Consider the following 12,523-nt stretch of genomic DNA (forward strand, 5'->3'; position numbering starts at 1 on the left):
AAATCGATAGCCACTATTATTACTTCAATTATCAATATTACTATTGGTACTGTTACGCCTAGCGCTCCGGGTCCCCGCTCCTCCCCGGAGCGCTCACGGCGTCTTTCTCCCTGCAGCTCCCCGGTCAGTCCCGCTGACCGGGAGCGCTGCTCTGTCATGGCCGTTGGGGATGCGATTCGCACAGCGGGACGCGCCCGCTCGCGAATCGCATCCCAGGTCACTTACCCGTTCCCGTCCCCTGCTGTCATGTGCTGGCGCGCGCGGCTCCGCTCTCTAGGGCGCGCGCGCGCCAGCTCCCTGAGACTTAAAGGGCCAGTGCACCAATGATTGGTGCCTGGCCCAATTAGCTTAATTGGCTCCCACCTGGTCCCTGACTATATCTAACCTCCTCCCTTGCACTTCCTTGCCGGATCTTGTTGCCCTTGTGCCTAGTGAAAGCGTTTTGTGTGTTTAAACCCTGTGTACCAGAACTTCTGCTATCTCCCCTGACTACGAACCTTGCCGCCTGCCCCCGACCTTCTGCTACGTCCGACTTTGCTTCTGCCTACTCCCTTGTACCTCGCCTATCTTCAGCAGTCAGAGAGGTGAGCCGTTGCTAGTGGATACGACCTGGTCACTACCGCCGCAGCAAGACCATCCCGCTTTGCGGCGGGCTCTGGTGAAAACCTGTAGTGGCTTAGAACCGGTCCACTAGCGCGGTCCTCGCCATCCCTCTCTGGCACAGAGGATCCACTACCTGCCAGCCGGCATCGTGACAGTAGATCCGGCCATGGATCCCGCTGAAGTTCCTCTGCCAGTTGTCGCTGACCTCCCTACGCTGGTCGCCCAGCAAGCTCGTCAGATCGCCCAGCAGTCGCAACAGATAGCGCAACAAGATCACCAGCTGTCGTACTTGACCACCATGACACAGCAACTCCAGTCACAACTACAGCAAGTACAGTCGCAGCTACAGCAGCAACAACCATCTCCTCCGCCAGCTCCAGCACCCCTTCCGCGGCGAGTGGCCGCTCCTAGCCTCCGCCTGTCCTTGCCGGACAAATTTAATGGGGACTCTAAGTTTTGCCGTGGCTTTCTTTCGCAATGTTCCTTGCACTTAGAGATGATGTAGGATCAGTTTCCTACTGAAAGGTCTAAGGTGGCTTTCGTAGTCAGCCTTCTGTCTGGAAAAGCCCTGTCATGGGCCACACCGCTCTGGGACCGCGATGACCCCGTCACTGCCTCTGTACACTCCTTCTTCTCGGAAATTCGAAGTGTCTTTGAGGAACCTGCCCGAGCCTCTTCTGCTGAGACTGCCCTGCTGAACCTGGTCCAGGGTAATTCCTCCGTTGGCGAGTACGCCATACAATTCCGTACTCTTGCTTCTGAACTATCCTGGAATAATGAGGCTCTCTGCGCGACCTTTAAAAAAGGCCTATCCAGCAACATTAAAGATGTTCTGGCCGCACGAGAGACTCCTGCTAACCTGCATGAACTCATTCATCTAGCCACTCGCATTGACATGCGTTTTTCTGAGAGGCATCAAGAGCTCCGCCAGGAAAAAGACTTAGATCTCTGGACACCTCTCCCACAGTCTCCACTGCAATCTGCGCCTAGGCCTCCCGCCGAGGAGGCCATGCAAGTGGATCGGTCTCGCCTGACCCTGGAAGAGAGGAATCGCCGTAAGGAAGAGAATCTTTGTCTGTACTGTGCCAGTACTGAACATTTTTTGGTGGATTGCCCAATCCGTCCTCCACGTCTGGGAAACGCACGCTCGCACTCAGCTCTCGTGGGTGTGGCGTCTCTTGATGCCAAGTCGGCTTCTCCACGTCTCACGGTACCTGTTCGGATTTCCACTTCAGCCAGCTCTCCCCTCTCAGCCGTGGCCTGCCTGGACTCTGGAGCTTCTGGGAATTTTATTCGGGAGTCCTTTGTGAATAAATTCCGTATTCCGGTGACCCGTCTTGTCAAGCCACTCCACATTTCCGCGGTCAACGGAGCCAGGTTGGATTGCACCGTGCGTTACCGCACGGAGCCCCTCCTAATGTGCATCGGACCTCATCACGAGGAGATTATATTTTTTGTCCTTCCTAATTGCTCTTCTGAAGTTCTCCTTGGACTACCCTGGCTTCAACACCATTCCCCAACCCTGGATTGGTCCACTGGGGAGATCAAGAGTTGGGGTCCCTCTTGTTCCAAGGACTGCCTTCAACCGGTTCCCAGTACTCCCTGCCGTGACCCTGTGGTTCCTCCTGTATCCGGTCCCCCTAAGGTCATTAAGGACTCTGCCTGCCACAGGAAATGCCCCTCCCCCCCTCCCAGTTCCATCAGGCAAGCTTCTGTGTCCCCTCAGGGCCCTCGTCCTGGTGTCACACTGCCCCGTGCCAGGTCTCGCCCTCTGCCCTCTCTCCCCATTCCTACTCCTGCGGTTCTGCCTGCCGTTGAGGAATCCCTCCATCCTTTCCCGGTGTCCTCATCCCAGGGGAGGCAGTTACCCGATAAAGAGAAGGGGAGACCTAAGGGGGGGGGTACTGTTACGCCTAGCGCTCCGGGTCCCCGCTCCTCCCCGGAGCGCTCACGGCGTCTTTCTCCCTGCAGCTCCCCGGTCAGTCCCGCTGACCGGGAGCGCTGCTCTGTCATGGCCGTTGGGGATGCGATTCGCACAGCGGGACGCGCCCGCTCGCGAATCGCATCCCAGGTCACTTACCCGTTCCCGTCCCCTGCTGTCATGTGCTGGCGCGCGCGGCTCCGCTCTCTAGGGCGCGCGCGCGCGCCAGCTCCCTGAGACTTAAAGGGCCAGTGCACCAATGATTGGTGCCTGGCCCAATTAGCTTAATTGGCTCCCACCTGGTCCCTGACTATATCTAACCTCCTCCCTTGCACTTCCTTGCCGGATCTTGTTGCCCTTGTGCCTAGTGAAAGCGTTTTGTGTGTTTAAACCCTGTGTACCAGAACTTCTGCTATCTCCCCTGACTACGAACCTTGCCGCCTGCCCCCGACCTTCTGCTACGTCCGACTTTGCTTCTGCCTACTCCCTTGTACCTCGCCTATCTTCAGCAGTCAGAGAGGTGAGCCGTTGCTAGTGGATACGACCTGGTCACTACCGCCGCAGCAAGACCATCCCGCTTTGCGGCGGGCTCTGGTGAAAACCTGTAGTGGCTTAGAACCGGTCCACTAGCGCGGTCCTCGCCATCCCTCTCTGGCACAGAGGATCCACTACCTGCCAGCCGGCATCGTGACAGGTACTTTTACTATTGTTACTATTATTATTGGTATTTTTACCTCCATTAACAGATATGTTCTGGACCCCCTTCTACACCTACAGGTTCTTTTCCTACTGCTCCCCTTCTCCCATATATTGAATATACCCATCATCACCCCCTAATAGAATGGTCACTGACGGAATCATTCTCACTTATTTTACATTACTCATATATTCTCCTGTCCTATGATTAATGATTATTATCTATTCACTTATTTATTACTACCCTCTACCCTATGGCATATCCATTAGTCCATTGTCCATTACACCATTGTACTATCTGCTATTTTCTTTCTAATCATAAAGACAATTATGCATATCCATGCAAACAACATATGCACCCACATATGCATACAATATATGTACACTCAAGTAATACTTCACTATTGCTTTCATTCAGATGAACGGGTTATCACTCCATTAACCCTACTTCGTCCTTCTTTCCACATTATACCCTCGCTAATAGCATCCGCCCAATACACATGTTTATACTGTAAAATCATTATTTGTTCACTATTGCATACCTAGATATATGCTGCATGCGCCAGTGTTGTTTGACTACTAGCAAAAAAAAAGCCCTAGACCACATAGCAGGTCCTCAAACAAAAGAAAAACCTGAGTAGCATCCAGATAGCTTGTCCCGCTTATCAGCGCTGCGAGCCCGTGCGCTGAATCACTGACACTTGCCAGGAGGACAACGCAACTTCTGGGAGCGCGATCCACCTCTCCACCAAATCTCTCCAGCCCCGCTATTATTAAATATTAAAACTCATTAGAAACAGACCATTCTGTCTGAACATATAATAAGTTACACCACAACAGAGTTTTTAACCGATTTTAGATATGTTTAATGTTTGTTTTCATTTATTATTTTACATGTCCATGTGTTTATGTACACTTCCGGCACGCTGGTGACGTTACGAACCGGGGCTATCTCCCGTACTTTTCTAAATATTGTCAGATATAAAAGGAGTGTCATTTGTCTAGCACCTCAGACCTGATGAAGCAAGGGTTCCCTTGCGATACGCGTTGTCTACCTGTTTATTTTAACTATCCTCTGAAATAAACCTATTGGTTTTCCTACGGCTGGTATCCGTGCCTTACTTGGTACCACAGCTACCCCGCAAGCGCCGGAATTGCAGACGGAATTCAGTGAGTAGCTGAGAAGATAAACATGGCCACTTTCTGTTGTCAGGTTTTGCGTTGAATTACATCCCGGCTCATTCACCGTCATACTGAGCTGAGTACTCAGTACTGAGAACTGAGCTGCAATACCACACAACCTGAAGAAGACATGGACCCTGATTTATCAGAATGTGAGACAATTGGAGACATTTTTTTTCCCCACAGTATCCAATCACAGATCAGCTTTCCTACCATAACCAGAGCTGTGGTAAAGTGAAAGCTGAGCTGTGATTGGTCACTGTGGGAAAATCTCTCGCAATTGTCTCTTTTCTAGAAGAAAGCAGCTATGTGTGTATTATACTGGATAACCCCTTTAATGTGAGAACTGTCTGCTCGGTGTAGGTCTTCAGCAACAAGGAATATTCCGAGTTCCTGGATCACAGGTTGAAGTGAATGATATCAAGAATTCATTTGAAAGAGGTGAGTGACACTGCAGATGATGATCCCTGAGTGGCTTACAATTGCATCTACATTGGATCCTATACGACTAGTATATATCAATGATCTTTCAGTATAGATAAGTGATACTGAGCACTGTGGTGTAAATACATCGGCAGCACATAATCTTTTCTCTCCTGACTGTAGGCTGATAGCCCTTACCTATACTCATATATTCTAACAAATGAATATGTTAAAGTAGATCTGAATGGAAAACATTTTTATTTCCCATTCTTTGACATCAAGTAGAGTTTTCAAAAATCACACAAGAGGAAATTTATTGAAACACCTAAGGGCTCATTCACATTATGAAAAGACTCCATGGGCAGCAGGCACCATACACTCAATGGCAGCAATGCATTTCCTAGCGGATTCCACCGCTAATGGGCCCTATTCGTTTTTAAAATGTCACAAATTATGGCAAATATCTAATGTAATTAGCAGCTTTTTATTACCTCTTGCCAAATTTGGAAACTTGTATGGCTTGGCCAATAAATTCATTTATTTTACTAATTTAGTATCTAGCTTTAAGTCAGAAAATGGTAGTAAAAGCATCTCAAATCAATGTGGGAATGCAATCAATGCAGAGTCCGCAGAAAGAATGGACATGTTAATTTTTTACATCAAAATCGGAATTTCTGCACCAGAGAATTATTGGGTGTGAAAATTCCGCTGGGTGCACAGCAGAATTCAGTTGAATTCAATGGGACTCTGCTGCTGCAGAATCTCTGTGCAGAATTCCAATGCTGAATTCTGCACGAAAATTCCGACAAGTGAACATGGCCTAATAGTGCAACCACATTCACTTTCATTATCTATAATGCAGGTGCACCACACAGCAGTCTTTGGTCTCAAGAGCCAAAATTGATGTGTAGCCCTTGCTTTATGGCAAAACTACAGGTGCTTTTACCATAAGTTGCCACTATTCTGCAACTAGTACCAATGAAGCTAATAAAATCATAGCAGTTCACAGTAAAATCTGTTTGTTCACATGTCACGGTTATCACATTGCCACCATTTTTTTCAAAACTCCTGGAAAAAAAAAAACACAATTTGGGGGGAGATTTATCAAAATCTGTGCAAAGGAAAAGTTGCCCATAGCAACCAATCAGATCGCTTCTTTCATTTTGCAGAGGCCTTGTTAAAAATGAAAGAAGTTCCTATGGGCAACTGGGCAACTTTTCCTCTGGACAGGTTTTGATAAATCTCCCCCAATATGACTAAGATGTATGCCTAAACTCTAAAAAAAGCTTTTGTCCTATTCCTATATAAAGCTACGATAAATCATTGCAGTTTTCTCTTGGTTCAGGAGAGGACCCCTTGGTGGAGGATCACAGTGAGCGGGACATTAACTCTGTGGCTGGAGTACTGAAATTGTATTTCCGGGGTCTGGAGAATCCGCTCTTCCCTAAAGAAAGGTTTCAAGACTTGATGTCTACGATCAGTGAGTATAGCTAGGGCCACACTGGGGCTGCAGCTACAATGGAAGGAGACATACTTCTACAATGCAGCCTCTAAATGAGACAATTGCGACACCTGTATTCAAATGTATGGGGACAGGCCTTTAAAGGGGTATTCCAGACAAAAACTTTTTTTTTATATATCAACTGGCTCCGGAAAGTTAAACAGATTTGTAAGTTACTTCTATTAAAAAATCTTAATCCTTCCAATAGTTATTAGCTTCTAAAGTTTTCTGTCTAACTGCACAATGATGATGTCACGTCCTGTGCATGATGGGAAAATATCCCCATAGGAGCTGCACAGCTCCTGGGACGTGAGTCATCAGAAAGCAGTTAGACAGAAAACAGCAACTCAACTTCAGAAGCTAATAACTATTGGAAGGATTAAGATTTTTTAATAGAAGTAATTTACAAATCTGTTTAACTTTCCGGAGCCAGTTGATATATATAAAAAAGTTTTGGCCTGGAATACCCCTTTAAAAGGAAGGGAAATTTGTGTCTCATTCCCCTTTGCTGTTTGAATATACTGGATTGTCCTTCAATGAGCTCTAACATTTTCCTATTTTACTTGCAGAGCTTGAGAACATGTCAGAGCGGGTCCATCACATCCGTCAGATCCTCATCACATTGCCCCGAGCGGTGCTTGTGGTCATGAGATATCTCTTTGCCTTCCTCAACCAGTGAGTCATTAGTAGAAGTACATATCCTATTGAAAAAGGAGAACTGGGTGTTGCAGAGGTGGCAAGAAATGCCAGGCCCAAAATTCTTGGGACTCATAGTGAACCTAGTCACAAAAGAAAAAAACAGTGGTGCAATGACTCAATAGTGCTCAATAATGGAATAATTCTGGCAAGAGCCATCATACTATACAAATATATGAAAAAATATGTATGCATTCCATAAACCTTGTGAAAAAAACATTGAGTATGATGTGTGAATATACCCTTATGGTTGTGCAGAGTGGTATCTGTAATTTGCAGGGATAAATAATTGATCAAGCCTGCCACCTGCTGGATGAATAATTGGTGACAGTTTATTCTAAATTAAAGGGGTTTTCAGAAAGCTGTAAGGGGTATTCCCATTTCCCAAAGCTGTCCGATTACTAACAAGCTGATCAGTGGGGGCCCGACTGGTGGGACCCCCCACCAATCACAAGAAAGCAGGAGAATTGTCATCCTGAATGAACAGAGCGCATTGTACATCCATAGCCACAGCCATTCATGCTCATTGGGGCTTCCAAACATTGACAAGCTTAAGGGGTGACTTTGAAAATACCCTATTTTTCTGTATAATAGAAAACACAGACTAGATACAACTGTAGTAAAGCCCCAGCTAAGAACATCATTAGGTCAGGACAGGTTTTTCATCTCCTGCAGTGGTGTCAGTGAAAGCTTGTTGCACATGGGTGGACTTGGTCATCACTTTTCCCGTGCTGCCTATAGGCTTTTACTATCTTTCTAGTGGGGTTTATGTCTCATATAGTTCTGTGCCTTTATTGTGCTGTGATTTGTTACAGTCTATCTCAGTACAGTGATGAGAACATGATGGATCCTTACAACCTGGCTATCTGCTTTGGCCCTACGTTAATGCCAATCCCTGATGGACAAGACCCAGTGGCCTGCCAGGCGCATGTCAATGAGGTCATAAAGACGATTATCGTCAACCATGAAATGATCTTTCCCACTCAACGTGAATTGGAGGGTCCAGTGTATGAGAAGTGCATGACTGGGGGTGAGGAGTATTGGTAAGTGCATTCCCATAGTTTTGTTACCCTCTCTTCCAGCCAGGATAGAAATCACCAAATAAAATGTCCTTTACATGATAGATACAAGCACAATAACTATTCGCACAAGCATGTTCTTAATAATTAGACTCCTCATGTTCCTGCATGCATGCAGTATTTACAGACAATGACAAGTACATGGAACAACCCCCCACTTGTCGTTTGTTTGTGTAGTTTTAGTAGCTCAGTGCATTTATGTCAATGAAACAGCTTAGCAGCAATATTGATCTTATTGTGTCTCCCTATAGTGATAGCCCTCACAGTGAGCCAGGTGCTATAGATGAGACTGACCATGATAACGGCACGGAACCCCACACCAGTGATGAAGGTAAGCTAGAAACACCCATAAACCTGCTGCTATTGTACGCATCTCTATACGGACTCATTCACACTGCTGCAGAATTCAACTTGCAGCAGAGTCCCATTGTTTTCAATGGGATTTTGCTGCTCTGTTCAGACTGTGGAATTGCCACAGCGGAATTCCACCAGGGAAAAGTGTGTGTGCTCAATAAATGAATATGAACATGGAGACGGTAATTTCTGCATGTTCGTACTGATGAAGGATTTGGCAGCACCCGCTGCAAGTGGGTGTTCAGCCAATGGAATCCTGCTGGCTGAATGTCCATAGTGGGGAAGAGCCCTTGACACTGTGGCTCACCAGGATTTCTGTTTGCTGTTAGTAAACAGAAACTTTCTGAATGCAATTTTAGCAAACCACCACCACAAATCTCTGCAGGTTTTTAACTTCTGGATGTAAACGACAATGTTCTAATTCACTGACAGTAAGCAAAGATCAATTAAAAAGAGGGAAATATATTTGTAGGAAATGTAGAAAAATAGGCCTGGTTAACTGGAGGGGCAGTGCTGCCATCAGTACATCTCAGTCAATAGAGGTATTAGTAATTATAGTACAATTCTACAACATTAGTACAGCCCATTGCTTTGAGGGTGTCTATAACCTATCTGCTTTTTTAAAATTATGTCTCCCTAGAGGTTGAGCAGATTGAAGCCATTGCTAAATTTGACTACACGGGCCGAACACCTCGCGAGTTATCCTTTAAGAAAGGGGCATCCCTGCTCCTGTACCACCGAGCATCGGAGGACTGGTGGGAGGGTCGTCACAATGGAGTGGATGGCTTGATACCGCACCAGTATATTGTGGTCCAAGATCTGTAAGTAATCCAGATATAGCCATATGATTTCTTAATAGTATGATCACATGAGCAGTAATCGTCAGTCACATGATCACCACCAGTCACTATTTACCTGGCCCTTTCATCTTTAAATTCTAAATACTGCTGGATTCCTCACGTGGCCCCATGTGTCACTGCTCTTTTCCTGCAGGGACGACGCATTCTCTGACAACCTGAGCCAAAAAGCAGATAGTGAGGCAAGCAGTGGACCTCTTCTGGATGACAAGTCCTCTTCTAAAAATGATATTCAGTCACCGACGGAGCACCTGCAGGAATACACCTTTGCTGGAATTTTGGGCAGGTTTGTCATGAATACATTCTGACTTCAGCTCCACACGTTTATATTGTTGCATTGTCCCCTAAAATGATATGTGTTTTATAGAGTCAGGCTAAGGTCTGATGGAGCTGCAATACCACGCAGGAGGAGTGGAGGAGACAACCACAGCCCCCCGCGGGCTCTAGGTCCCTGTATTGATACTCCTCCCCGAGCCGCTGCCTGCCCCAGTAGCCCACATAAATTGTCTCTAAGCCGAGGACGGGTAGACAGTCCAGAAAAACGCAGAATGGCAACATTTGGAAGCGCTGGGAGCATTAACTACCCTGACAGAAAAGTACTAAATGATGGAATACCTCTGAGGTCTGTGACTGGAGGGACAAGACACAGCAGTCTCGGAGACCACAAGTCCTTGGAGGCAGAAGCTCTAGCTGAGGTACGGTGGCCACCATGGTTGATTGTTAGTGCCAACTAAGTCAGTGCCATCTGGGCTTTAATTGCATATCCACTTTTGGAACCCACACATCATGAGATTCAGGGCCCTGTTGTACATAATTTACTTAATTCACATAGAAGTTAAAGGAGTATTCCAACCTATAACATTTATACCCTATCTACAGGATAGGGGATAGTTTCTGATCGAAGGGGTCCAACCGGGTCTCTGGTTGGAATGGAGCCGTGAGTGGATAAAGAATAGTTTTAAATGGGATGTGTTATAGGCTTGAATACCCCTTTAATAAGAGTTCCATCAGCAGTGTGGCACCACCAGCAGAGTTGATTCCTTAACTTGGGAGTCACGGTAACAGCTTCGCTCGCTGTGCTATGCTGCCTGGAGTATCAGCATTTTACTATAACACTTGTGGAGAAGATATTGGTAAATACAAAAATTTTACTTTGTGTCCTTACTCTTAATTTTCTATTGCAGGATATTGAGAAGACAATGAGCACGGCCCTGAATGAGTTAAGGGAGCTGGAACGACAGAATACAGTCAAACAAGCTCCTGACGTTGTGCTGGATACTCTGGAACCAATGAAAAACCCAGCACTTACCACTCCAAACTCTGAGCCAGTCAGCCCTCTGCACACTATAATGATACGGGACCCTGACGCAGCTATGCGGAGAAGTAATTCCTCAAACACAGAAATGATGACTACCTTCAAGCCGGCATTGTCGGCCCGCTTGGCTGGTGCCCAATTGAGACCACCACCTGTAAGACCAGCCCGACCAATGGTCCAACATCGATCTAGCAGCAGTAGTAGTTCTGGGATGGGTAGCCCAGCTCTCACCCCTACAGAGAAAGTATTCCCTAACAATTCATCAGAGAAGTCTGGGACTATGTAAATTTCTCAATCGTTCATGGTGATGGGCCCTACTGGCAAAGGCTGGAGAGTATATGTTAGGAAAAGTGGGCTCTAACGTTTACACTATAAGACATACATATCCCTACTACTTTTCCATTGCTCTTCCCACGTGGAAGCTGGCCAAAACCAAACATCTCTCCAGCCATCTCTACATAACATACACAGGGAATATGTTTCTTCATGTCCAGCCCTTTACCACATCCCAAACCAACCTTCAGATTGCCTTAAAAGCAGAGTCAGCGCCATTTGGTAAATCCACTATCCGTATTTAGCATTTACATTGTTTAGTTTTACCTCAATATTCTGTAAATATTGCAGAAATATATATCTATAATATATATATATATATATATATATATATATATATATATTTATACATACACACATACATATATATATATATATATATATATATATATATATATATATATATGCAACTGGCGCATCTGTATGGTATCTAAGGTGGCTACTTCAGGATGGATCAAAGTGGCTTTTCATATTCTGGGGTCTACACAAGAACTTGAGATCTCACTCTTTAAAGAACGATGTCTCATCTGCTCTGGATTGTTGGTCACAAGCCTGCTGCTTTATTGGTCCGATACAAATAAGGCATTCAAAGCATTTGGGATAATCACTTAGGTTGAAGTGTGCTAACCCAGTCCGAGATGTGAGGACGACTGCTCTGCTGATCTAGAGCAATATGTAAATTTGTACATAATGTTAGCTATGTTATTAACCCTGTGTAGGCCACAGGCCTAGCTATTATAAATATGTATACGTACATATATAGTAGTACATCTCATGTAGAACAATGTGAATTATGCTTGAATTTTAAAACCACGGAAAGGTTTTTTGCGCCATCACTGGAAAGGAGGTATATATATATATATATATATATATATATATGTGTGTATATATATATATATATATATATATATATATATATATATATATAGTATGAATATACAATATGGTAAGCCCTTAGATACCTCAGTGGTTTTATTATGAGGCTATCCACCATGTTCCCTGGGATTTAAGCTGGGCCAAAAGATTTTTCTGAGTACATGAGGTAGATCAGACTGGAAAAAAAATATTACTTGTGGAAAATGCTTATGCATTAATAACCTCACAAGGCTAAAACACATTTCTAAGCCTGGGCATGCTGGGAAATTAAACCCAAAACAGACTGATCTTAATCAGTCTTTAATGATGTTGGTGCTGAGAAAAATGACTTTTAAGCCATTTGTAGCAGAAAATGGGGCATGTAACATAAATATAAATTGTAGCCCCCAAAATACAGTAGTGTGTGTTGTAGAAAGTGCATCTGTAAGAGTTCTCCCATGCTTCAGAACCATACTCTGGTCCATACGGGACAGTATATAAGTGTTGATGCAGTAAACAAACGTATCTTCACTTGATAGGACTGAATGGGCTGGAACATTGACAACCTCTTTTGTGAGCCAGAAATGTTCTTAGAGCCATTGTTCTTTCCTGTCTTTTCCTCCTTTTAGCAGATGACATAATATACACTACACAGCAGGGGGCGACACGAATACACAGAAAGAGCAACCAAATCTGCACTATATTCAC

The 12,523-nt window shown here is 45.2% G+C and overlaps 1 protein-coding gene across 2 annotated transcripts in view; it reads left to right on the forward strand.

Moving 5' to 3' along the window:
* SRGAP3 (SLIT-ROBO Rho GTPase activating protein 3) overlaps nucleotides 1–11,303 on the forward strand; it is a 131,801-nt gene extending 120,498 nt beyond the window's left edge. Inside the window, exons 14-22 of one of the 2 annotated variants that reach the window (XM_056524985.1) lie at nucleotides 4,766–4,843; nucleotides 6,171–6,305; nucleotides 6,896–7,001; nucleotides 7,838–8,065; nucleotides 8,353–8,432; nucleotides 9,096–9,276; nucleotides 9,449–9,598; nucleotides 9,680–10,007; nucleotides 10,497–11,303. In XM_056524985.1, the coding sequence (XP_056380960.1) occupies nucleotides 4,766–4,843; nucleotides 6,171–6,305; nucleotides 6,896–7,001; nucleotides 7,838–8,065; nucleotides 8,353–8,432; nucleotides 9,096–9,276; nucleotides 9,449–9,598; nucleotides 9,680–10,007; nucleotides 10,497–10,913 (1,703 nt within the window). In that variant the 3' untranslated portion in view covers nucleotides 10,914–11,303. The remainder of the gene's footprint in view (nucleotides 1–4,765; nucleotides 4,844–6,170; nucleotides 6,306–6,895; nucleotides 7,002–7,837; nucleotides 8,066–8,352; nucleotides 8,433–9,095; nucleotides 9,277–9,448; nucleotides 9,599–9,679; nucleotides 10,008–10,496) is intronic. The other variant, XM_056524986.1, reaches the window with a different exon arrangement.
* Nucleotides 11,304–12,523: the final 1,220 nt, after the last annotated feature.

Source organism: Hyla sarda, chromosome 6 (genome assembly GCF_029499605.1).
Source record: "Hyla sarda isolate aHylSar1 chromosome 6, aHylSar1.hap1, whole genome shotgun sequence".
In the NCBI taxonomy this organism is placed as follows: Eukaryota; Metazoa; Chordata; class Amphibia; order Anura; family Hylidae; genus Hyla; species Hyla sarda.